The sequence below is a fragment of the Hemitrygon akajei genome, unplaced genomic scaffold, assembly GCF_048418815.1.
Source record: "Hemitrygon akajei unplaced genomic scaffold, sHemAka1.3 Scf000081, whole genome shotgun sequence".
NCBI lineage: Eukaryota > Metazoa > Chordata > Chondrichthyes > Myliobatiformes > Dasyatidae > Hemitrygon > Hemitrygon akajei.
The window spans coordinates 1,385,459-1,412,154 of NW_027331967.1; the positions used below are offsets into that span (position 1 = coordinate 1,385,459).

Consider the following 26,696-nt stretch of genomic DNA (forward strand, 5'->3'; position numbering starts at 1 on the left):
CCGGTATGAAGCTCAAACTGTTCCAACACCTGGCCTTTAAATTCATGGCTGAGGCTGTGTTGTGTCTGTTCACTGTCTGAGTTCGATATTAAATGAAGAGCATTGAATGGGAAGGAAGGTTTGAATAGAAGAATAAAGATCTCCTCTGAAGGTATATGGGGTCCTGGTGAGAGCGTACATGGAACACTGAGCACAGGTCTGGTCTCCCTCCCGGAGTCAGCCTGTGGGATGAAGGGAATGAAGAGATTTCCCAGATTGATTTAGGAGGGGAGGAAGTGTCCTCGGAGAGATTATACTGACCGGGCCTGTCTCAAAATTATAGAAATATAAGGTCGTCTGACAGAGACAGACACAGTCTCACAGGGTATTGACAGGGTAGCGGCAGGAATGATGTTTCATTTGGCTGTGGTGAGGAATGGGGGTCACAGAATCCGAGTTCACCTCAGCAGGACTGAGATGAGGAGAAATTTCCTCACACAGAGGGCAGCGAATCTTTGGAATTTTCTCCACAAGGTTTCTAAATTCGAAGGACGAATTCTGGGGCTCTGCGATGCTGGGAACACTGCGCTAAAGTGGCGATGAAGTCAAAGTTCAGGCATGTTTTGAGTGAAAGGCAGAACAGACACAAAGGGCCGAATGGCCTGCTCCAGTTTCTTACTTTCTAAAGTCCGAGTTTACCTTTGAGCCTGGTTCTCCCTTGACCTTCAGCCTGTCCTTTTGCACAGGGGAGCGCTCACTGCGCCGGAGTTCCGTCGGCAGCCGCTGCGGGCCAGCTCCCGTATCCCAGCAGCAGGAGACAGGACTGGGAGGAAACTCCGGACAATAGGCCCCGATCCACGGCGGGGAAAGACCGGGCACCCTCTGTGTGCCTGAAACATCTCACGGAATCTACGCCCGAATCTTCACCTCCGCCATCGGAAGGATTCAAAACTCCGGCCGCTGTTGCAGCCTTTACCCGGGGAGCTGCTCCCAATCTCGGGTCTCTCACCGGGTCCACTCTTTCCCGATTCCAAACTTCGGTCCGCCCAGCGTCCCGCCCACTGACACTCCTCAGCCAATGGAATAAGATTCTGCCAGTGGGGTTCTCTGATTGGCTGTGAGTGTATTCGAGGGCGGACTGCTGCCGGGAGCTGGAGATGTCAGGCACAGTTTATTCTCAGAATCAAAGCAAGTTCCCCGAGGCTCAAAGTTCAAAGTAAATTTTATTTTTTTTTCTATTTTTTTAATTTTCATTGAACACAAACAAAAACAGAAAGATTAAACTTATGGTAACAAAGCCAGGGAGTCACACAAAAGCAGCAACGAATATATAACCATTAACGTTAAATATACAAATAGGAGTCACAAAACAGGAACATTTACAGAGATAACCGAAAACATTGACAGATCTATACAGTCTTTACAGCTTTCTGCTTATGGGAAGTTTTCAGAGTATAAACATATAGTTTGAAGTCTGACGTAAAAATATAAATGAAGGTTTCTTATTGCTGTATTTGCATTTATGGATATAAAATTTGCCGTAAATTAAGACAAGATTTAAGATAAAGAAATATCCCTGTGAGATTTGGTGTTATTAGTAAACCCAAATAAGATATTTCGGAAACAAAAATTAAAATCCACATTAATATATTGATCTATAAATTGACAAACATCAACTCAAAATGTTTTAACACATTCACAATCCCAAATCAAATTAAATAAATCCTCTGGATATAAACCACAAAAAGAACAGTTAGTTTCAATATCAGAATTAACCATTGTCAAATAAACACTGTTTGGATAATATCTATGTCTAATTTTAAATAAGCCCCAAATACTCCTCCACCTCAGATTCCCCAAGTGACTATTCCAAAAACTAACAGAGTACATATAAGCCGCCACTTACAACTCTTACAAACATACAGAGCAAAGCTACAGAACGGTAACTATATCTGGATCACTGAAAGATCAACCAGAGTGCAGAAGACAACAAACTTCGCCAATGCAAATAAACAACGAGAACATGAAATAACCGCAGCGGCTGCCGATAGATGTCCGGTGCACTCAGCGCTCCCTGTTCAATCTGACAGGACAAGAAACAGTGAGGCGCAAAGGTAAACTCGTGTTTCAGAAAATCAGAAATAGAGAAGGCGTGGCCATTCGGCCCCTTGCGCCTCTTCTGCCCTTCACTCAGAACATGCTTGACTTTTGACCTCAGCACCACTGCCCTGCAACTTCCCATCACCGCTGAGCCCCAGGATATGTCTATTCAATTTAGAAACCTTGTGGCGGTAATGGCAATGATTCACTGCACTCTGGGTGAGGAAATTTCTCCTCATCTCAGTCCTGCTGAGTTGACCTCGGACGTTGAGTCTATGAGCGCTGGTTCCACACCTTATGGGAAACATCATTCCAGCCCCTCCGCTGTAAATATCCTGTGAGATTGAATTTCTCAAATTCTGAAACAGGAATACTATCTGTCTCAGTCAAACCACCTCTTATTTCACTCATTTTGAGACAGTCCCAGTACGATGATTTGTTGTGGGAGCATCTCTATGGACAAGTGAGTGCAACTATCCTGTGTTGTTCCAAACCTGACGGTTGAGGGGTAGTAACTGTTCCTGACCCTGGAGGGGCGAGTCCTGAGGTTCTTGACCATCGACATGATTACAGCAGTGAGAAAAGAGCCTGCCTGTGTGGTGAGCCTGATCACAGCCGCCTGTATCACCGTGCCCTCTGGCCTGCCCTATCCGGGACAAAAGGGATTGTGGAGAGTAAATGTGGTACTCGGTCGAGTATCACCGTGATCCGTCCACTCTGGCCTGCCCTACCCGGGAACAAAGGGATTGGGCAGAGTAAATGTGGTACACTGTCGAGTATCACTGTGATCCGTCCCCTCTGGCCTGCCCTATCCGGGACCAAAGGGATTGTGGAGAGTAAATGTGGTACTCTGTCGAGTATCACTGTGATCTGTCCCGTCTGGCATGACCTATCCGGGATCAAAGGGATTGTGGAGAGTAAATGTGATACTCTGTCGTGTATCACTGTGATCCGTCCCGTCTGGCATGCCCTATCCGGGACCAAAGGGCTCGTGGAGAGGAAATGTGGTACTCTGTCGAGTATCACTGTGATCCGTCCCCTCTGACCTGCTCTATCCGGGACCAAAGGGATGGTGGAGAGTAAATGTGATACTCTGTCGAGTATCACTGTGATCCGTCCCCTCTGACCTGCTCTATCCGGGACCAAAGGGATGGTGGAGAGTAAATGTGATACTCTGTCGAGTATCACTGTGATCCGTCCCCTCTGGCCTGCCCTATCCGGGACCAAAGGGATCGTGGAGAGTAAATGTGGTACTCTGTCGAGTATCACCCTGATCCGTCCTCTCTGGCCTGCCCTATCCAGGACCAAAGGGATTGTGGAGAGTAAATGTGGTACTCTGTCGAGTATCACTGTGATCCGTCCCCTCTGGCCTGCCCTATCCGGGACCAAAGGTATTGTTGAGAGTAAATGTGGTACTCTGTCGAGTATCACTGTGATCCGTCCCCTCTGGCCTGCCCTATCCGGGACCAAAGTGATCGTGGAGAGTAACTGTGGTACTCTGTCGAGTATCACTGTGATTCGTCCCCTCTGGCCTGCCCTATCCGGGACCAAAGTGATCGTGGAGAGTAACTGTGGTACTCTGTCGAGTATCACTGTGATCCGTCCCCTCTGGCCTGCCCTATCCGTGACCAAAGGGATCGTGGAGAGTATATGTGGTACTCTGTCGAGTATCACAGTGATCCGTGCCCTCTGGCCTGCGCTATCGGGGACCAAAGAGATTGTGCAGAGTAAATGTGGTACTCTGTCGAGTATCTCTGTGATCCGTCCCGTCTGGCATGCCCTATCCGGGACCAAAGGGATCGTGGAGAGTAAATGTGGTACTCTGTCGAGTATCACCCTGATCCGTCCCCTCGGGCCTGCCCTATCGGGGACCAAAGAGATTGTGCAGAGTAAATGTGGTATTCTGTCGAGTATCTCTGTGATCCGTCCCGTCTGGCCTGTCCTATCCGGGACCAAAGTGATCGTGGAGAGTAAATGTGGTACTCTGTCGAGTATCACTGTGATCCGTCCCCTCTGGCCTGCCCTATCCGGGACCAAAGTGATCGTGGAGAGTAACTGTGCTACTCTGTCGAATATCACTGTGATACGCGCCCTCTGGCCTGCCCTATCCGTGACCAAAGGGATCGTGGAGAGTAAATTTGGTACTCTGTCGAGTATCACTGTGATCCGTCCCCTCTGGCCTGCCCTATCCTGGACCAAAGGGATCGTGGAGAGTAAATGTGGTACCCTGTCGAGTATCACTATGATCCGTCCCCTCTGGCCTGCCCTATCCGGGACCAAAGGGATTGTGGAGAGTAAATGTGGTATTCTGTCGAGTATCACTGCGATCCGTCCCGTCTGGCATGCCCTATCCGGGACCAAAGGGATCGTGGAGAGGAAATGTGGCACTCTGTCGAGTATGACCCTGATCCGTCCCCTCTGGCCTGCCCTATCGGGGACCAAAGAGATTGTGCAGAGTACATGTGGTACTCTGTCGAGTATCTCTGTGATCCGTCCCGTCTGGCATGCCCTATCCGGGACCAAAGGGATCGTGGAGAGTAAATGTGGAACTCTGTCGAGTATCACCCTGAGCCGTCCCCTCTGGCCTGCCCTATCCAGGTCCAAAGGGATCGCGGAGAGTAAATGTGGTACTCTGTCGAGTATCACCCTGAGCCGTCCCCTCTGGCCTGCCCTATCCGGGACCAAAGTGATCGTGGAGAGTAACTGTGGTACTCTGTCGAGTATCACTGTGATCCGTCCCCTCTGGCCTGTCCTATCCGGGACCAAAGGGATGGTGGAGAGTAAATGAGGTACTCTGTCGAGTATCACTGTGATCCGTCCCCTCTGGCCTGCCCTATCCGGGACCAAAGGGATTGTGGAGAGTAAATGTGGTACTCTGTCGAGTATCACTGTGATCCGTCCCCTCTGGCCTGCCCTATCCTGGACCAAAGGTATTGTGGAGAGTAAATGTGGTACTCTGTCGAGTATCACTGTGATCCGTCCCCTCTGGCCTTCCCTATCCTGGACCAAAGGGATTGTGGAGAGTAAATGTGGTACTCTGTCGAGTATCACTGTGATCCGTCTCCTCTGGCCTGCCCTATCCTGGACCAAAGGTATTGTGGAGAGTAAATGTGGTACTCTGTCGAGTATCACTGTGATCCGTCCCCTCTGGCCTGCCCTATCCGGGACCAAAGTGATGGTGGAGAGTAAATGTGGTACTCTGTCGAGTATCACCCTGATCCGTCCTCTCTGGCCTGCCATATCGGGGACCAAAGGGATCGTGGAGAGTAAATGTGGTACTCTGTCGAGTATCACTGTGATCCGTCCCCTCTGGCCTGCCCTATCCGGGACCAAAGTGATCGTGGAGAGTAACTGTGGTACTCTGTCGAGTATCACTGTGATCCGTCCCCTCTGGTCTGCCCTATCCGGGATCAAGGGGATCATGGAGAGTAAATGTGGTACTCTGTCGAGTATCACTGTGACCCTTCCCCTCTGGTCTGCCCTATCCGGGACCAAAGGGATTGTGGAGAGTAAATGTGGTACTCTGTCGAGTATCACTGTGATCCGTCCCCTCTGGCCTTCCCTATCCGTGACCAAAGAGAGTGTGCAGAGTAAATGTGGTACTCTGTCGAGTATCACTATGGTCAGTCCCCTCTGGCCTGCCCTATCCGTGACCAAAGGGATCGTGGAGAGTATATGTGGTACTCTGTCGAGTATCACAGTGATCCGTGCCCTCTGGCCTGCGCTATCGGGGACCAAAGAGATTGTGCAGAGTAAATGTGGTACTCTGTCGAGTATCTCTGTGATCCGTCCCGTCTGGCCTGTCCTATCCGGGACCAAAGTGATCGTGGAGAGTAAATGTGGTACTCTGTCGAGTATCACTGTGATCCGTCCCCTCTGGCCTGCCCTATCCGGGACCAAAGTGATCGTGGAGAGTAACTGTGCTACTCTGTCGAATATCACTGTGATATGCGCCCTCTGGCCTGCCCTATCCGTGACCAAAGGGATCGTGGAGAGTAAATTTGGTACTCTGTCGAGTATCACTGTGATCCGTCCCCTCTGGCCTGCCCTATCCGGGACCAAAGGGATCGTGGAGAGTAAATGTGGTACCCTGTCGAGTATCACTATGATCCGTCCCCTCTGGCCTGCCCTATCCGGGACCAAAGGGATTGTGGAGAGTAAATGTGGTACTCTGTCGAGTATCACTGTGATCCGTCCCCTCTGGCCTGCCCTATCCGTGACCAAAGAGAGTGTGCAGAGTAAATGTGGTACTCTGTCGAGTATCACTGCGATCCGTCCCGTCTGGCATGCCCTATCCGGGACCAAAGGGATCGTGGAGAGGAAATGTGGCACTCTGTCGAGTATGACCCTGATCCGTCCCCTCTGGCCTGCCCTATCGGGGACCAAAGAGATTGTGCAGAGTACATGTGGTACTCTGTCGAGTATCTCTGTGATCCGTCCCGTCTGGCATGCCCTATCCGGGACCAAAGGGATCGTGGAGAGTAAATGTGGAACTCTGTCGAGTATCACTGTGATCCGTCCCCTCTGGCCTGCCCTATCCAGGTCCAAAGGGATCGCGGAGAGTAAATGTGGTACTCTGTCGAGTATCACCCTGAGCCGTCCCCTCTGGCCTGCCCTATCCGGGACCAAAGTGATCGTGGAGAGTAACTGTGGTACTCTGTCGAGTATCACTGTGATCCGTCCCCTCTGGCCTGCCCTATCCTGGACCAAAGGGATTGTGGAGAGTAAATGTGGTACTCTGTCGAGTATCACTGTGACCCGTGCCCTCTGGCCTGCCCTATCCTGGACCAAAGGGATTGTGGAGAGTAAATGTGGTACTCTGTCGAGTATCACTGTGATCCGTCCCCTCTGGCCTGCCTTATCCGGGACCAAAGGGATTGTGGAGAGTAAATGTGGTACTCTGTCGAGTATCACTGTGAACCGTCCCCTCTGGCCTGCCCTATCGGGGACCAAAGGGATCGTGGAGAGTAAATGTGGTACTCTGTCGAGTATCACTGTGATCCGTCCCCTCTGGCCTGCCCTATCCGGGACCAAAGGGATTGTGGAGAGTAAATGTGGTGCTCTGTCGAGTATCACTATGATCCGTCCCCTCTGACCTGCACTATCTGGGACCAAAGGGATCGTGGAGTGTAAATGTGGTACTCTGTCGAGTATCACTGTGATCCGTCCCCTCTGGCCTGCCCTATCGGGGACCAAAGAGATTGTGCAGAGTAAATGTGGTATTCTGTCGAGTATCTCTGTGATCCGTCCCGTCTGGCATGCCCTATCCAGGTCCAAAGGGATCGCGGAGAGTAAATGTGGTACTCTGTCGAGTATCACTGTGATCCGTCCCCTCTGGCCTGCCCTATCCGGGACCAAAGTGATCGTGGAGAGTAACTGTGCTACTCTGTCGAATATCACTGTGATACGCGCCCTCTGGCCTGCCCTATCCGTGACCAAAGGGATCGTGGAGAGTAAATTTGGTACTCTGTCGAGTATCACTGTGATCACTCCCCTCTGGCCTGCCCTATCCGTGACCAAAGAGAGTGTGCAGAGTAAATGTGGTACTCTGTCGAGTATCACTGCGATCCGTCCCGTCTGGCATGCCCTATCCGGGACCAAAGGGATCGTGGAGAGGAAATGTGGCACTCTGTCGAGTATGACCCTGATCCGTCCCCTCTGGCCTGCCCTATCGGGGACCAAAGAGATTGTGCAGAGTACATGTGGTACTCTGTCGAGTATCTCTGTGATCCGTCCCGTCTGGCATGCCCTATCCGGGACCAAAGGGATCGTGGAGAGTAAATGTGGAACTCTGTCGAGTATCACTGTGATCCGTCCCCTCTGGCCTGCCCTATCCAGGTCCAAAGGGATTGTGGAGAGTAACTGTGGTACTCTGTCGAGTATCACTGTGATCCGCCCCCTCTGGCCTTCCCTATCCGGGACCAAGGGGATCATGGAGAGTAAATGTGGTACTCTGTCGAGTATCACTGTGATCCGTCCCCTCTGGCCTGCCCTATCCGGGACCAAAGGTATTGTGGAGAGTAAATGTGGTACTCTGTCGAGTATCACTGTGATCCGTCCCCTCCAGCCTGCCCTACCCGGGACAAAAGGGATAGTGGAGAGTAACTGTGGTACTCTGTCGAGTATCACTGTGATCCGTCCCCTCTGGCCTGCCCTATCCGGGACCAAAGGGATCGTGGAGAGTAAATGTGGAACTCTGTCGAGTATCACTGTGATCCGTCCCGTCTGGCCTGCCCTATCCGGGTCCAAAGGGATCGTGGAGAGTAAATGTGGTACTCTGTCGAGTTTCACCCTGATCCGTCCCCTCTACCCTGCCCTATCGGGGACCGAAGTGATCGTGGAGAGTAAATGTGGTACTCTGTCGAGTATCACTGTGATCCGTCCCCTCTGGCCTGCCCTATCCCGGACCAAAGGGATCGTGGAGAGTAAATGTGGTACTCTGTCCAGTATCACTGTGATCCGTCCCCTCTGGGCTGCCCTATCCAGGAACAAAGGGATTGTGGAGAGTAAATGTGGTACTCTGTCGATTATCACTGTGAACCGTCCCCTCTGGCCTTCCCTATCCTGGACCAAAGGGATCGTGGAGAGTAAATGTGGTGCTCTGTCGAGTATCACTATGATCCGTCCCCTCTGACCTGCACTATCTGGGACCAAAGGGATCGTGGAGTGTAAATGTGGTACTCTGTCGAGTATCACTGTGATCCGTCCCCTCTGGCCTGCCCTATCGGGGACCAAAGAGATTGTGCAGAGTAAATGTGGTATTCTGTCGAGTATCTCTGTGATCCGTCCCGTCTGGCATGCCCTATCCAGGTCCAAAGGGATCGCGGAGAGTAAATGTGGTACTCTGTCGAGTATCACTGTGATCCGTCCCCTCTGGCCTGCCCTATCCGGGACCAAAGTGATCGTGGAGAGTAACTGTGCTACTCTGTCGAATATCACTGTGATACGCGCCCTCTGGCCTGCCCTATCCTGGACCAAAGGGATCGTGGAGAGTAAATCTGGTACTCTGTCGAGTATCACTGTGATCGGTCCCCTCTGGCCTGCCCTATCCTGGACCAAAGGGATCGTGGAGAGTAAATGTGGTACCCTGTCGAGTATCACTATGATCCGTCCCCTCTGGCCTGCCCTATCCGGGACCAAAGGGATTGTGGAGAGTAAATGTGGTACTCTGTCGAGTATCACTGTGATCCGTCCCCTCTGGCCTGCCCTATCCGGGACCAAAGGTATTGTGGAGAGTAAATGTGGTACTCTGTCGAGTATCACTGTGATCCGTCCCCTCTGGCCTGCCCTATCCGGGACCAAAGGTATTGTGTAGAGTAAATGTGGTACTCTGTCGAGTATCACTGTGATCCGTCCCCTCTGGCCTGCCCTATCCGGGTCCAAAGGGATCGTGGAGAGTAAATGTGGTACTCTGTCGAGTTTCACCCTGATCCGTCCCCTCTACCCTGCCCTATCCGGGACCAAAGGGATTGTTGAGAGTAAATGAGGTACTCTGTCGAGTATCACTGTGATCCGTCCCCTCTGGCCTGCCCTATTCGGGACCAAAGGGATTGTGTAGAGTAAATGTGGTACTCTGTCGAGTATCACTGTGATCCGTCCCCTCCGGCCTTCCCTATCCAGGACCAAAGGGATTGTGCAGAGTAAATGTGGTACTCTGTCGATTATCACTGTGAACCATCCCCTCTGGCCTTCCCTATCCTGGACCAAAGGGATCGTGGAGAGTAAATGTGGTGCTCTGTCGAGTATCACTATGATCCGTCCCCTCTGACCTGCACTATCTGGGACCAAAGGGATCGTGGAGTGTAAATGTGGTACTCTGTCGAGTATCACTGTGATCCGTCCCCTCTGGCCTGCCCTATCCGGGACCAAGTGGATTGTGGAGAGTAAATGTGGTACTCTGTCGAGTATCACTGTGATCCGTCCCCTCTGGCCTTCCCTATCCGGGACCCAGGTGATCGTGGACATTTCATGTGGTACACTTTCGAGTATCACTATGATCCGTCCCCTCTGGCCTGCCCTACCCGGGACCAAAGTGATTGTGGAGAGTAAATGTGGTACTCTGTCGAGTATCACTGTGATCCAAGCTCTCTTCCTGCCTCTTATTATTCTTGTCTGAAACTGCAGTGCGACAATCTCTGGCCCAATGTCCCCTCTTTCTAGAAACCCCGTTTCTGTCCTTAGCCAAGTGTCCTCTTCATCTGCACCGTCCGCACGATCCTGCCACCCGTTCTGGTTTCTTCGTCGGGACCCGAACTCCATCTCCTCACTACCGGTTCTCTGTGCACACTCTCGCTTTTCCCCAGTCCCTTTAAAGAGTCAATTGCGCTCCATATTCATCAGAATTTATGTTACCTGGGGCCAGGTCTGATACAGCGAATTGAGATTAGTTAACTTCAAGGAGTGGGCAGTCTTGGGTCTGAGACAGTTTAGAAAAATCTGCACTGCCAGCTGGACACACTAATCTGTCCAGGGGTTTGCCGGCATTGGACTCTCCCGTATCCTTAAAACGAGCTATAAAGTACGCAAGGGATTCTCCTTTTTTCTGTAGTTATCGGGTAAATTCACGAAAATCCGCATGCAGTCGGGTTGTCATTCAAATGGGTTCCCTTACCTCAGCGACCCACCGTGCCATGGCTTGTATTACATCAGCCCCTCTGGTGGCTCCCGGTCACCTTCAGGCGTGTGCCTGGGAAAGGGGAACTCACTCCCTGTCCCTTCCGAGAGGTTTCATATGTAACCCTGAGGAGTGGCACAAGTCCCCGGGCTGGGTCTGGAAAGGGGAACCCACTCCCTGTCCCTGTCCGAGAGGTTCCATATATAACCCTGAGGAGTGGCACAAGTCCCCGGGCAGGGTCTGGAAAGGGGAACCCACTCCCCTTTCATTTTTCAATGAATTAAGGTAAAGCCATTGGTCCGGACGGTTATACTGCTGAATTTTTTAAATCCTTTTCTTCTATACTCGCTCATTGGCTTTGTAAAATTTTTAAAGATGCGTTAACTGTAGATAAATAACCACAATCTTTTTATGATGCCTCCATTTCTCCAATTCTTAAAAAAAAGATAAAGACCCCACTGAATGTGCATCCTATCGGCCAATATCCTTGCTGAATACGGATTCTAAGATTTTTACCAAAAGTTTGGCCACTACATTAGAAAAAATATTACTTCAAATTATCTCTGAAGATCAGACCGGATTTATTAAAAACTGTTATTCATCTTTTGACATTAGAAAATTAATTAATATAATTTATACTTCTTCATCTAAAATACCAGAATGTCATTTCCTTAGATGCTGAAAAAGCGTTCAATAGAGTTGAATGGCTATATTTATTTAATACATTGCAGAATTTTAATTTTAGCTTAAAATTTATATCATGTATTAAATTAATGTATTATAAACCTTTGGCTTTGGTTCTTACCAATAATCAAAGATCTTTTTTTCAGTTGTCCCGTGGTACGAGGCAAGGCTGCCCTTTAAGTTCTCTATTATTTGACATTGCTTTGGAACCTTTAGCCGTTGCCATTCGTGAATCACCTAATATTTTTGGTATTATCTGAGGGTAAGGGACTTGTAAGTTATCATTATATGCTGATGATTTGTTACTATACATATCTGACCCTGAGAGATCTATCCCTGTTATTTCATCCTTGCTGGCTCAGTTTAGTAGCTTTTCTGGCTACAAACTGAATTTTAATAAGAGTGAATTATTTCCATTAAATATGCAAGTTCCAATTTATAAACACTTACCATTTAAAGTTGTCACAGATCATTTCACTTATTTGGGTATTAAAATTACCAAGAAACATAAGGGTTCATTTAAAGTTAATTTTTCACCTTTAATTGAACAAATCAGGCAACTTGTTACCAGGTGGTCCCCATTATCTCTGTCATTGGTTGGTCGAATTAATACTATCAAGATGATAGTATTACCCAAATTTTTATATTTATTCCAAGCATTACCAATTTGTATTCCTAAATCTTTTTTTGATATTATTGACTCCAAAATATCCTCGTATGTTTGGCAGAATAAAAATCCTAGATTAAGTAAAAAATATTTACAGAAGCCTAAGAAGGAAGGTGGTTTTGCTTTGCCAAACCTGAGATTTTACTATTGGGCAGTTAATATTCAATATTTAATATTTTGGACACAAGAATCGGTCATAGTACCTTGCCCACAATGGGTAAATTTGGAGTGTAAATCTGTACAAGACTTCTCATTGTTTTCTATTTTAGGATCTTCGCTTCCTTTTGCTTTATCCAAACCGAATAAACAAATAACTAATCCTATAGTTAAACATACATTAAGAATATGGTTTCAATTTCGTAAATTCTTTGGCTTGAATAATCAAGCCCTATTATATCTAACTTCTTTATCCAGCCTTCTTTTATGGACCAAGCCTTTGTGTTATGGAAAACAAAAGGTATAACATGTTTTCGTGATCTATTTTTAGCTAACAGTTTTCTGTCCTTTGAGCAGCTATCCAACCTAAAACTCATTTTTTTAGATACTTGCAAGTTAGAAATTTCTTGAATGTTATATTTTCTGAAATTATGTCCAATGGACATTAAAGAAAAAATTCTATCTCTGAATCCTTGCCAGAAGGGTTTAGTAGCCATCATTTATCATATGATCATGAAAATACAGCCAGGAGTATCAGAAATAGTTAAGAAGGAATGGGAAAAAGAACTTCACTGTCTTATACCCACAGAGCAGTGGGAGAAAATTTTAGAATTAGTCAATTCTTCTTCTATTTGTGCTAAACATGCCTAATACAATTTAAGGTTGTTCATAGGGCTCACATGTCCAAGGATAAACTCGCTCGATTTTATTCTTACGTTAATCCAACCAGTGACAGATGTCATTCTGAAGTCGCTTCATTGACCCAAATGTTCTGGTCTTGCCCCCATTTGCAAAATTATTGGAAAGATATTTTTGGTATTATTTCCACAGTTCTGAATATCAAATTGCAACCGCATCCTATTACTGCAATTTTCGGTTTACCAATGGTGGATAATAGTTGTTTATCCCCCCTCAGCCCAGCGGATGATTGCATTTGTTACATTAATGGCTAGAAGATCTATCCTATTGAACTGGAAAGAAATTAATCCTCCAAATATATTTCAGTGGTTTTCTCAAACTATTTCTTGTTCGAGTTTAGAAAAAATTACAAGTGTTGTCTTTGACCCTTCAGTTAAATATGAAGAAACATGGAGACCATTTATTCAACATTTTCATATGAGCTAAACTGACTTTTCCTAAACCTTACTTTTATTGTCCTTAATTATTCGGATGGAGGTGCGGAGTTACTGACGCTACTGTGTATAATTGATATAATGCAATGGCCCATGTCGGTTAGGATTTTTTCTTTTTTTGGGGGGGGGGAGGGTTTCTTATTTTCTCCATTTTTTGTAACCAGTATGAGTTTGGGAGGTTATTATCATCTATTTGTATTTATACCTTAACCTATTGATTATGTACTCTCAAGCTCTTTGTTTACATGTTTCATTTATGTTTGTTTAAAATCAATAAAAAGATTTCAAAAGTAAGGACTATTCTGAGGAAAAGGGTGGCATAGGCGCAACGGGCCGAGTGGCCAGACATGCTCCTGTTACTTATTTTCTAAAGCACGAGTTTACCTTTGCGCCTTGTTCTCCCTTGGTTTTCAGCCGTTCGGATTGCACAGGGGAGCGGTGAGAGCTCCGGAGATCCATCGGCAGCCGCTGCGGGGCAGCTCCCGTCTCCCAGCAGGAAGGGACGGGTCTGGGAGACAACTCCAGACAACAGGCCCCGATCCTCGGCGGGGAAAGGCCGGGCGCCCTCCGTGTAGCTGAAACATCTCACGGAATCTCCGCCGGTCTCTTCAGCTCTGCCTTCGAAAGGATTCACGACCCGCCGGTAGCTCACGAGGCGCAGCTCCCGGTCTCCGACCGGTCCGGGCGCTCAGCGTCCCGCCCACTGACACCCCTCAGCCAATGGGAGCAGCCCTCTCCCAGCGGTGATCGCTGATTGGCTGTGAGTGTGAGGACGGTCTGCTGCTGGGAGCTGGAGATGTCAGTCACAGTTTGTTCTCAGAATTAAAGGAAAATCCCCAAAACTCAAATTTCAAGGTAAAATTTGAAAGTCACCAGATAAGTGACCACATACAACGCCGAGAAGCAGTTTCCTGCGGAAATACTTAGAAAAAGTATAGAATAGTAACCATAACAGAAGCAGGCAGTGAAAGATCATCCAGAGTGCTGAAGGTAACAAACTGTGTAAATGCAAATATGGAGAAACTGGATAAATAACAAGAGCATGAAATAACCGCAACGGCTGCTGCTGGATCTCCGGAGCTCTCACCGCTCCCCTGTGCAATCCGACAGGCTGAAGGCCAAGGGAGAACAAGGCGCAAAAGTCAACTCGTGCTTTAGGAGATAAGAAACAGGAGCAGCCGTTGTCATTCGGCCCGTTGCACTGTTCTGCCGCTCACTCGGAACATGGCTGATCTTTGACCTCAGCGCCACTTTCCTGAAACGTTCCCAACATCGCCGAACCCCTAAATATTAATTTAGAAAACCTGTGGAGAAAACTCCAAATATTCACCGCAATGTGTTGGGGAAATTTCTCCTCATCTCAGTCCTGCTGAGGTGATCTCGGATTTTGAGTCTGTGATCCCTCGTTCCACTGCCCAGCCAGGAGAAACATCATTCCTGCCCCTACCCTGTAAACACCCTGTGAGACTGTGTCTGTCTCAATCAGGAAGCTTCTCCATGTGAACCTTGTGTTAATGAAATTGGTGACAGTTCTTTCAGACCAGCAGCTTTGACCACAAGAACATCAGGCAGTGGTCAGCACGGAATGACCTGCAGTTACTGCAGGAGAAGGACTGGATGGACACAGTGGAGTGGTTCCCTGAGCAGACAGTCCAGCCCATCTGGCAGAATGCCTCATCACCAGATCTCACCAACAGGCAGCAAGACCTCACCTGTCTGGCAGCGAGAGGGCCCCTCCCAGTCTGATCCTTGCTGTATGCCCGGAGATCACTCCCACAGCGCGCTGCCCCGAGATTACTGCAGTGGAGACGAGAGGGCCCCTCCCAGTCTGATCCTTGCTGCATGCCGGGAGATCACTCCCACAGCGCGCTGTCCCGAGATTACTGCAGTGGAGACGAGAGGGCCCCTCCCAGTCTGATCCTTGCTGCATGCCCGGAGATCACTCCCACAGCGCGCTGCCCCGAGATTACTGCAGTGGAAACGAGAGGGCCCCTCCCAGTCTGATCCTTGCTGCATGCCCGGAGATCACTCCCACAGCGCGCTGCCCCGAGATTACTGATCTGTATCCAGAGTGAAGGAGGCCAGGCCTTCTATTGGAGTCGGGACGGACATGGGTCGAGTCACGAAGTTTTTCTCACGAAGGGCTGTTGAAATCAGGACCTTACCGAAAAAATAACATTTTCCACCCTATGACGTAGAATGTCCAGTCCTGTGCTTTTTCCTACAACCACAGGTCGGTCATCACCACTGCATCTCTCTCCTCACAGCACAATATTCTCTCTGCATCCCCAGCTTAATGGCATGTTTTCACTGTTTACTTATCCACGGTTTTACACTCCACTCTGACTCTCTTAGACCTGCAGAAAGATAAAAAACGAGCTGCTGGAGGAACTCAGCGGGTCAGGCAGCATCTGTGGAGGGAAATGGAAAATCGACATTTCGGTTTGAGACAGTTCAGATGAAGGATTCTGACCCGGAAAGTCGATGTACATTCCTCTCCATAGATTCTGCCTGACCCGCTCAGTTCCTCCAGCATCATGTTTCTCATTCGAGATTCCGGCATCCGCAGTCTCTTGTGCCTCTCTGTTCAGAATTTGCCCCTTTCAGCCCTGCCTTAGACAGTAGACTGAACAAGGCTCTCCTTTCTGGCTTCACTTCTGTTCTGCTTCTTCTTTAGCCCATCACGCCTACCGGGACACAGGCCGTCAACAGCAGCTCGCCAGAGTCCCCTGTCCAGGCCGAGGATGATCACACGACTTCAATCGTCTTACAGGGGAAGGTACTTTCGATCACAGCGATGGGGCCTTTGGACATTCAGCTAACATTTTTTTGTCGCTGTAGGTGTTTACGAGATGGGGTTCCTGGGCATATGGCCGACTCACCTACGCTCGTAGCCGGGCTTAGACAGTCCATTGGGCGTTTTCTTATCTTTTCCCTGTTTAATTTGTTTTTGATCCCACACTAACATGGAAATAACCAGAATTTCCACTGAACACATCCAGCAGCAGAATGTTCATTCCCTGAGACTGCAGCGCGCGTAGTGGACAATCGCGGTACTGCAGGGGATCAGCAGCTCCCCGAAAGTGAAAGCATTCTGAATCAGGAAGTGCTGGGAGTTAACATGGCTTCGAAAGGACCGGCCGAGAGTTTGAGCGAGGAGGCAATTTGTCCCGTCTGCCTGGATTTCTTCACCGATCCGGTTATACTGGAGTGTGGACACAACTTCTGTCGCTCTTGTATCACACGGTGTTGGGAAAGGGAGGAGAGAAACTCCTGCCCGGAATGTAGAGAGGTGTTTGCTGACCGCACCCTCAGGGTGAATCGGGCCTTAGCAAATCTGGCTGAAAAAGCTCGAAATCTGAATCTGAATCCCAAAGGGAAGGAAAGTAAACGTCACTGCGAGGAACATGAGGAAGAACTGAAGCTGTTTTGTGAAACGGACAAGACACTGATCTGTCTGATCTGTAGAGATGCGCAGGAACACCAAGAGCACCGCTTCAAGCCGATTAAAGAAGCTGTTAAAATCTACACGGTACAACTAACGTTAGTTCAATACTTAAAATATTTCCTTTGTCCTACATATCATCACACGAGCCTCTATAACTAACACATCATTCTCTGCAACTTTCGCCTTCTCCAACGGGATTCTAGCATCTCTCTTGTCCCACAGCCCACCTCCTCACCCAAAACTCTCCGCTCTCTATACGGATCGCGCTCCACGTACTGTATCGCCCTGATCCACTCGCTCCTCCGCACTGATCTCCCTCCTGGCACTGACACCAGCAAGCGGGACAAGTGCTACACCTGACTCCTAACCTCCTCCCTCGTCACCATTCAGGGCCGCAAACAGCCCAGTTCCTCCCGTTTCTTCCATGGTCGATTGTCCTCTCGAATTAGATTCCTTCTTCTCCAGTCCTTTACCTCTTCCACCTGTCCCCTCTCAGCTTCTCACTTCATCACCCTCCCCCACGCTCCCCCTCACGTTGTCTCACCCGTCACCTGTCAGCTGGTTCTCATCCCCAACCTTTTTATTCTGGCTTCTGTCCCATTCCTTCCCAGTCCTAATGATGGGTCTCATCCCGAAACACCGACTGTTTATTTCCCCTGAATAGATGCTGCCTGACTCACTGAGTTCCTCCGGCATTTTGTGTGATAATCGGGTTTGATCACCTGTTTCTTTTGATGTATCTTTGTTTCTATTTCCTTCACTCTCTGACTTCCAGGATCAGCTAAAATCTTCCTTAGACTCTCTCACAAAAAAGAAATCAGAATTCCAGGAAAAGGAGCAACAACAGAAAGAGAAGATTTCCGGAGTTCAGGTGAGGCTTCCTGAGCGGAATTTCTGATATTACTGTCGAGTTTTGCTCCATTTAATGCAGAATAGCCGAGTATCGCAGCTCCAGTGACCTGGGTTCGATCCTGACCTCTGCTGCTGTCTGTGTGGAGTTTGCATGCTCTCCCTGTGACCACGAGAGACTCCGACAAATCCCAAGGACATGCTGGATAAATGGCTAATTATAATTAACCCTGTGAAGGTGGGGAGTGCGTGCGTGAATTAGATGGGAGTTTATGGGTCAATAAATGAGAGTAGGTTTCAGGAAAACGTGAGGGAATGGTGTTGACGGGAATGCACTCAGAAGTAGCATGGACTCTAATAGACCGAACTTAACGACAAAAGGAAACAGAGCACAACAATGCAGTATATTAATCTTCACCTTTCATTCAACAGGAACAGTCACACAGCGTTCAGTCCCACATCACATCCCAGTTTGCTGAACTGCGCCAAATTATCACTGAGAAAGAGCAGAGCTTACTCAGGGATCTCAAGGAAGAAGAGAAGAGGATTCTCAACGCAATGGAGAAAAATCTTCTAGCTCTTCAAGAGAATATAAGGATTATTCAGGAGGAAATCCCTAAATTAAAGGAACAGATGGATCAAAAAGACAGTGTGATGTTTCTCAAGGTGAGGGATTATATTTCAAATTGTTTCTGTCAAAGGGCACTAAATGAACAGTGGTATATTTGAAATAAACACAGCACAGCGGCCAATTCTAACAAATCAATTGCCGCTGCTGGTGACCTCACACAAGTTGTTATACCTGCATGATGCGCCCTCCCATCACTCCAATAATGACATTTCAATATGTCCAAGATACGCTTTCAGTCCTTCATTAGCAAAATACAATCCTGAAGCGATGAAACTTCAGGGTAATTCATTGTAAAGTAAGCTGCAACACAGCGGTCAAGAACAGAATGACATCCGCCCGTCCCCAGCTCAAAACTGCCCAGAACAAAGTACAGATACGTAACTTTTTCCCTTCGCTTTTACCATGCCTGGGTTGTTAATAATAAGATTACTAAGATTACTAAGGAATTGGACACGCTGGAGGCAGGAAGCATGTTCCCGCTGATGGGTGAGTCCAGAACTAGAGGCCACAGTTTAAGAATAAGGGTAGGCCATTTAGAACAGTGATGCGGAAAAACTGTTTCAACAAAGTAACAAGGACTCTTCTACCAACGGCATCCTGAGTCACTTCCCTTGTCCCGCTCTGCTACTCCTGCCAAAAGACCCCAAACCAGACTACAGTCCGTCACAAATCTCTCTCCGCCCAGCTCTCTCTAGAGTGGTGGATATGTGGAATGCTCTGCCCCAGAAGGCAGTGGAGGCCAAGTCTCTGGATGTTTTCAAGAGAGTTAGATAGAGCTCTTATAGATAGCGGGGGTCAAGGGATATGGGGAGAGGACAGGAACGGGGGTACCGATTGCGTATGATCAGCCATGATCACATTGAACGGCGGTGTTGGCTAGAAGGGCCGAATGGCCTACACCTGCACCTATTGTCTATTGTCTATTGTCCCAAAATTGGACTTCCACAACTTCTGTACATCCCAGGACAGAATGCAAATTTCTCTGAAATTATTTACTCTGACCATAACACAGAGCTGCTGACTGTTTCCTTAATTCATCATTAAATATCCTCTAAAACTCTCATTAACTCCCATTTCCAGTCACAGGCTGTGAGTGTGTCTGGTGCGGTGGGTGTGAGGATCTCTTTGTCAATCAGTGAGAACAAAGAATTTGACCCACACATCAGACTTACCTTCTGTATCCGGTTTCCATCAGATTAGGGAAACTATTACTGTCTCTTTACTTTTAAAGATAACATTCAAATGAACGTTCAATCGTTCAAAACATAACCAGGCCATTCGGCCCATTTTCTCCTCTCAATTTCCCTGCTTCACAATCCTCCTGCCACCTGCTCACCACAACCAGCAACAGTGCCCCGAAATCTCTGGTCCCCCACGTGTTTATCCATCCTCCCCATTACATTCAGTCTCTGCTGTTCCATTTCAACCACTCCTGTGGCAGCGAGTTCCACATCCTCTTCACTAAATTTCTTGTGGAATTTGTTAAGATCCATCTGGAATTACATCTCCTCACAAGTCTCCCCGTCTCCCCATAAATAGAGGTACTTCCTCCACCCGCACACAATCACATACATCACTGATCTTAAATTTCTCCATCCTATCAGCCTGACGTCATATCCAGATGATAATGCACAGCCTGTCCTGTCTTCCCTGTAAGTTTCATCCTCTCAGTAAGGGTCTGACATTCAGAAACTTTCCTTGTAATTTACCCCATGGTTCTGTATTGTCCGTGTGTGTGAGTGATTGCGGGAGTGGGAATTATCAACACCTTGTAACGATTTGGATGAAATTCAGGATGTGGACAGTAAGTCCAAGTCTAATCAGATTTGTGTTTTATTTATTTCAGGAGGAAGTTCGTCGGAACAGAAGGTAGGACATGCTCTTTACTGAACCCTAAATGGATTTGTAAAATAGTTCAGAATAGCAATTAATAACCAGCAGTTTAATATTTACAGGATTAATGACGATGTCCAGGAATTGTCAGTGACAGATGAGACCCTACCGGTTGAAAAATTCGATCACCCCTATTTGTTGAACACAGTGCTGAGAGAAACGCTTGATGCTATTAATCGAGGTAAAACTTACAAAGATTCATTTATCCTTGTTTATGAAGCTCAATTTAGTTCCAATTTGAGGCAAACATTGTCTGTAATACTGGGCTGAAGGGGAACTGAAGTTTATTCCACATCAACCCCACCGACTGGGAGACATCACTGTCACATGGTCAGCTGGGGATGTCAGACCCCTGGACACACCAGCACAGGGTCACAATACAACCAATACACGGGACTGGCAGATGAACCACCCTGTCCTGATCCCAGGCAAACGCACTAACACACCACGACAGGAGTTTGGATCTACCAGAGGAACTGGGAATTTAATACTGACGATAGTATTGTCGGGAATAAAAGCGGGTATCAGTGTGGTGACAGGGATTGTCAGGAAAATACACAAGTCCTTCATGTGCCCTGTGAGTGCAGACTCTGACTGACACAGGTCTTCCCCCTTCTGGATCAGCATCTCTCACTGTTGTTAGAGGCAGAAGAGGGGAGTGGTCGTGATCAGGGACTGAATCACCAGGCTAACAGACAGGAGAATCTATTGATGTAAACGGGACACTCGAATGGTATGTTGCCTCCTGGTTGCCAGGGTCAGGGATTTCTCGAATTGTGTCCGCAGCATTTTAGAGAGGGAGGGAAAAGAGCCAGATATTTTGGTAAATTTGTGACAATGACATTGGAAGTAAAAGCAAAGAGGTCCTGAAAATAGAATTTGGAGAGATTGGTAGACAGCTCAGAAGCAGTACCCCCAGGGTTGTAATTTCTGGATTGCTGCCTGTGCCACGTGCTGGTGAGGGTAGAAACAGGATAATTTGACAGATAAACATGGCTGAGAAGATGGTGCTGGGGATAGGGATTCAGGTTCTTGGATCATTGGGATCTGTTCTGGTGGAGGAATGACCTGCTCAAAAGGGATGGGCCGCACCTGGACCCAGGGGAGAACAATATTCTCACAGAGAGGTTTGATAGAGTTGTCGGGGAGGGTTTAAACTAATTTGGTGGGGTGGGGGGTTGGAAGTGGAGTGAAGGGACAGGACTGATGGTAAAAATGCAAAGATATCGTGCAGTCAGACTGTCAGATAGGGCGGACAGATGAGAGGAGAAAATTGCAGCCAGCAGGGTGAGTATCAGTGCATTAGGGATGCAGAATTAAAAAGGGTAGCAGATACAGTACACAAAGTGTTATATCTCAATGTATGGAGTATGGGAAATAAGGTGGATGATCTTGTTGCACTATTACCGATTGTCAGGTATGATGTTGTGGCCATCACGGAACCGTGGCTGAAGGATGGTTGTAGTTGGAATCTGAATGTCCAAGGTTACACAATGTATCGGTGGTATAGGAAGGTCGGGTGAGGGGGTGTCGTGTCTCTGCAGGTAAATCAGCAGCAAGATGTGACATAGGATTGGAAGATGTTGAATCTTGTGGGTTGAGGTAACGAACTGCAAAAGTAAAAATGATACTGACAGCAGTCATATACGGGCCTCCCAACAGTCAGTGGGATGAGGCCCACAGATTACAACTGGAAATAGAAAAGGCTGATGAAAAGGACAATGTTATGATAATCATGGGAGATTTCAACATGCAGGTCAATTGGGAAAATCAGGTTGGTAAAGGATCTCAAGAGAGTGAGTTTGTTGAATGCAATGTGATGGCTTTCTAGAGCAGTTTGTCGTTGAGCCTACTCGGGGAACAGCTCTACTGAATTGGGTGTTATGTATTGAACCAGAGGAGAGTAGTTAAAAGAAACCTTAGGAGGCAGTGCTCACAACGTGACTGAGTTCAACTTGAAATCTGATAAGGAGACAGTAAAGTCTGACATTGTAGTATTTCAGAGAAATGAAATAAATTACAGTGGTCTGAGAGAGGAGTTGGCCAAAGCAAACTGGAAGGAGATGCTGGCAGGGATGAGAGCAGAGCAGAAATGGTGTCAGTTTCTGGGAAAATGAGGAAGGTAAAGGATAGATGTATTCCAAAAATAAATAAATACTCAAATGGCAAAATAGTACAACCGTGGCTGACAAGGGAAGACAAGTTTTACAAGATTTACTAGGATGTTACCTGGGTTTCAGCACTTAAGCGATTTACTAGGTTGTTACCTGGGTTTCAGCACTTAAGTTACAGAGAAAGGTTGAACAAGTTAGGTCTCTATTCATTGGAGCGTAGAAGGTTGAGGGGGGATTTGATCGAGGTATTTAAAATGTTGAGAGGGATAGATAGAGTTGACGTGAATAGGTTGTTTCCATTGAGAGTCGGGGAGATTCAAACGAGAGGACATGATTTGAGAGTTAGGGGGCAAAAGTTTAAGGGAAACACGAGGGGGTATTTCTTTACTCAGAGAGTGATAGCTGTGTGGAATGAGCTTCCTGTAGAAGTAGTAGAGGCCAGTTCAGTTGTGTCATTTAAGGTAAAACTGGATAGGTATATGGACAGGAAAGGAGTGGAGGGTTATGGGCTGAGTGCGGGTAGGTGGGACTAGGTGAGATTAAGAGTTCGGCACGGACTAGGAGGGCCGGAATGGCCTGTTTCCGTGCTGTGATTGTTATATGTTATATGTTATAAGTTAATGTAAAGGCAAAAGAGAGGGAATACAACAAAACAAAAATTAGTAGGAAGACAGATGATTGGGAAGCTTTTAAATATCTACAGAGAGGAACTGAAAGAATGATTGGGATGAAAAAAATAAACAAGAAATTGATTTGAATTGAATTGACTTTATTACTTACATCCTTCATATACATGAGGATTAAAAATCTTTACGTTACATCTCCGTCTAAATGTGCAATTTGCAATTGATAGTAATTTATGATGAATAATATGTACAACAGGCTGGTTAATATAACACAGAAATTCAGTTGTGTCCACATGAGTTAATCAGTCTGATGGCCTGGCTGAAGAAGCTGTCCCAGAGCCTGTTGCTCCTGGATTTTAATCTGTGGTTTAGAATCCAATGTTAGCATTCAATCCAAGAGCAGGGATGTGATGCTGAGGCTTTATAAGGCACTGGTGAAGCCTCACCTTGAGTATTGTGAACAGTTTTGAGCTCCTCGTATAAGAAAAGGTGTGCTGGCATTGCAGAAGGTTCATTTCATAAGGATGATTCCAGGAATGAAAGGGTTATCATACGAGGAACGTTTGATACCTCTGTGTCTGTACTCGCTGGAATTTAGAAAGATGAGGGGGGATCTCATTGAAACCTTTCGAATGTTGAAAGTCCTAGACAGAGTAGATGTGGAAAGGATGTTTCCCATGGTGGTGGAGTTTAGGACAAGAGGGCACAGCCTCAAGATAGAGGGGGGTCTATTTAAAACAGATGCGGAGAAATTTGTGCCAGCGGCTGGTGAATTTGTGGAACTTGTGTGTATTTAAGACAGAGCTTGATAGGTTCTAGATTGGACACAGCATCAAAGGTTACGGGGAGAAGACCAGGTAGTGGGGCTGAGGAAGGAAAAAAAAGATCAGCCATGATTGAATGGCGGAGCAGACCCGATGGGCAAATGGCCTAATTCTGCTCCTATGTCTTCTGGTTATCAGACCACTACATTGAAGCATTGTGAGACTGAGCTCGGACACACCAACAAGCATTGACATGGGTCAAGATTTCATCTCGGGAGAAGCACACACAGCATAACCGGCCTGGCAAAGCTCCCTCGCACACATACACAGGAAGGACTGGCAGATTGTAGTCAGAGCCTCAGCAACGTCCGTTGTTATTCCCCTCAGTAACCTGTAAACCAATCTCTTCAGAGACAGTCATTTATTCATTTAAACAACTCAAACACGTATGACACATTGTCAACACACACCAGACATGTGATGACACACTGTAACATACAAATTCTTCAATGTGCACACTCTCCTTCAATGTGTATACACACCACACGGCCACAGAAATAGGCACAAATTCCCATTTAGGATTGAAATCTGCCGTCCTTACCCAGTCTGTCTGTTCTGTGGCACTGAGCTGCCTTCTGACGTGACGTCACATCAACACTTCACAGACAGACTCCGGGGTGAGATTCCTCAGGAGGATGATCTGGGAGGGTTTGATGGATGATGAACCCACGGCCCACTTCATCAATCTGCAAGACTAAGATGTCTTCTTGAGCACGGCCCATTTGTGTGTGTTTGCCCCCACCCCCATCCCTCTAACCATTTCCCATCTGTGTACCTGCCCAAATTTATATTAAAATATTTTATTTTTACCTGTTTCTACAGCGTCTGAGGGCAAATTCCATTTACCAACCTCCCTCTCTATGAAAATGTTACCCGATAGACCACTCAGAAAAATTTCCCGTCTCACTTTCAATCTGAGGCCTTTGGTTCTGTACTCCCATTTCTTGGAAAAAGAAACGTTATTTAAGCTCCTTACGAATTATTTACCTTGATAAGGGGTCATACCTGAACATCCTACACTACAGCTGAATAGCCCAAGCTTATCCACTCTCTGTTTGTAACCCAAGCCCCCAGTCCTGGTAACATCCTCCTGAAGCCTCCTGTCCAGTGTAATGACATCCTCCCCATATTCGGGAACCGGAAATGCAGACAATACTCCAAGTGTGGTCTATCCTCGACATCAAAGGCCTTGCTGAATTTCATGTGGACAGTGTGGAATAGGCTGATGAATACAGGACTGAAGCTGTTTTTTCGATTGGGACAAGAAGGGCGGCGAGGGAGCTAAATTCTGAAGGAAGGCAGTTTTTTAAAAAACTTCGCGTACAAGAACGGCGAGACTGCGCTGGACAGCGCGGAGAGTTTAAAAAGATGACCACCCTATACAGCGGGCAGCGGAGTGGGTGGCAGCAGAGTGTAGGGCTTTGGCTCAACGGGCTTAGGCGGTAACGGGAAGAGTCGAGAGCGAGGCACCGACTCTTTTTCTCCCCTTGGCAAATCGGCCCGCCGGACGATCCCCGAGTCTCCCCCCGATCCCCGGGGCCGCGCTGTCCGAGTCTCCCCCCGATCCCCGGGGCCGCGCTGCCCGAGTCTCCCCCCGATCCCCGGGGACTCTCTAATTCTCTGCTTCTCCCCCCAGTCTCTGTCACCCTGGATGTGGAAACGGCGAATCCGTATCTCGAGGTGTCTGAGGATCGGAAGAGTGTGAGATGGACCGAGACCTGGAGGAATCTCCCTGACACCGGGAAGAGATTCACAGACCGGCCTTGTGTGCTGGGATCGGAGGGATTCACATCGGGGAGACATTACTGGGAGGCGGAGGTGACGGGGATTCGGGTCTGGTTTCTGGGAGTCGCCGCAGAGTCTGTGGAGAGGAAGGGATGGGTCAGACTGAGTCCGGAGTCCGGATTCTGGGTCATCGGGCAGGATTGTGACGTGTTACATCGGGATTGTGACGTGGACCGTGGTCCCCCCTCCCCCGAGTCCCGTCTCGCTGCCGGTCCCATCCCCGGGAGGGTGGGAGTTTATCTCAGTTACGAGTCCGGGACAGTTTCATTTTTCAACGCGGAGACCAAGTCCCATCTCCACACCTTCACTGGGAATAAATTCACGGGGAAACTTTATCCTTTCTTCGCGAACTGGGATGGAAACCAGTGGCTGAGAATCTGCTCCGGTTCCGCTCCGGGTCTGTAAACGGGTCGGGTCCCGGGACCGGCGTCAGGAGTAAAGTCCCTGTAAATATAAATGTGCGGAGAGTGCAGCTAAATACGTGGCTAAGGAGATGGTGCAGGAGGGAGGGCTTCAGGTTTCTGGACAATTGGGCTTTGACAGGTGGGGCCTGTTCCGACGGGACGGTTTGCCCCTGAACTGGAGGGGAACTAACATTCTTGCGGGTAAATTTGCCAGTGCTGCTCGTGGGGGGGGGGGGGGGGGGGGTGAGTAGGGGTAAAAAAGATTTGGAGAGGGAGGGGAACCAGAGTGTTAGAGCAGATAGTGAGGTGGAGGAGGATAAAGGTCATGCGAGGACTGCATGTATAGACAGAAATCAAAGGTTTGTACATTAGGTTGTAAATCTCTCCTTTGTTAAATAGTAACAGTGAACAATTTTAAATTGAATTAAACACTGATTGGTTCATATTAAAGAATTGACCATCTTCATTAACAAAGGTCATATTAAGTTCTCTCTCCCAAACTTGTATAATATTTAGTGATTAAGGGAATCTGTTTTTTTTGGAGATTTATTTATTTTTATTATCATTTATTTTGTGATGGTCGATTGATGACTTTTGAAGAGTTAATTAGCAAATACTCTCTCTCTCATACACACTAACTGCAATATCTTCAGGTTAGACATTGTTTACAAAAATAATTATCTAAGTTTCCATATATGCACGAATCTGATTTGTTGGATACTATTTTGAATATGAAGCCTTTAGTAAGAGAATTTGTAATTCTCATTGGTAGAATTTATAACTTATTTT

The 26,696-nt window shown here is 47.5% G+C and overlaps 1 protein-coding gene across 1 annotated transcript in view; it reads left to right on the plus strand.

The window, feature by feature from the left end:
* The window catches only part of LOC140722606 (zinc-binding protein A33-like), a 57,549-nt gene extending 31,425 nt beyond the window's left edge, over positions 1–26,124 (plus strand). The window contains exons 2-8 of the mRNA XM_073037313.1: positions 16,011–16,112; positions 16,596–16,865; positions 17,557–17,652; positions 18,063–18,296; positions 20,108–20,130; positions 20,217–20,335; positions 25,355–26,124. Of these exons, the coding sequence (XP_072893414.1) occupies positions 16,011–16,112; positions 16,596–16,865; positions 17,557–17,652; positions 18,063–18,296; positions 20,108–20,130; positions 20,217–20,335; positions 25,355–25,908 (1,398 nt within the window). The 3' untranslated portion in view covers positions 25,909–26,124. The remainder of the gene's footprint in view (positions 1–16,010; positions 16,113–16,595; positions 16,866–17,556; positions 17,653–18,062; positions 18,297–20,107; positions 20,131–20,216; positions 20,336–25,354) is intronic.
* The last annotated feature ends 572 nt before the right edge of the window (positions 26,125–26,696 follow it).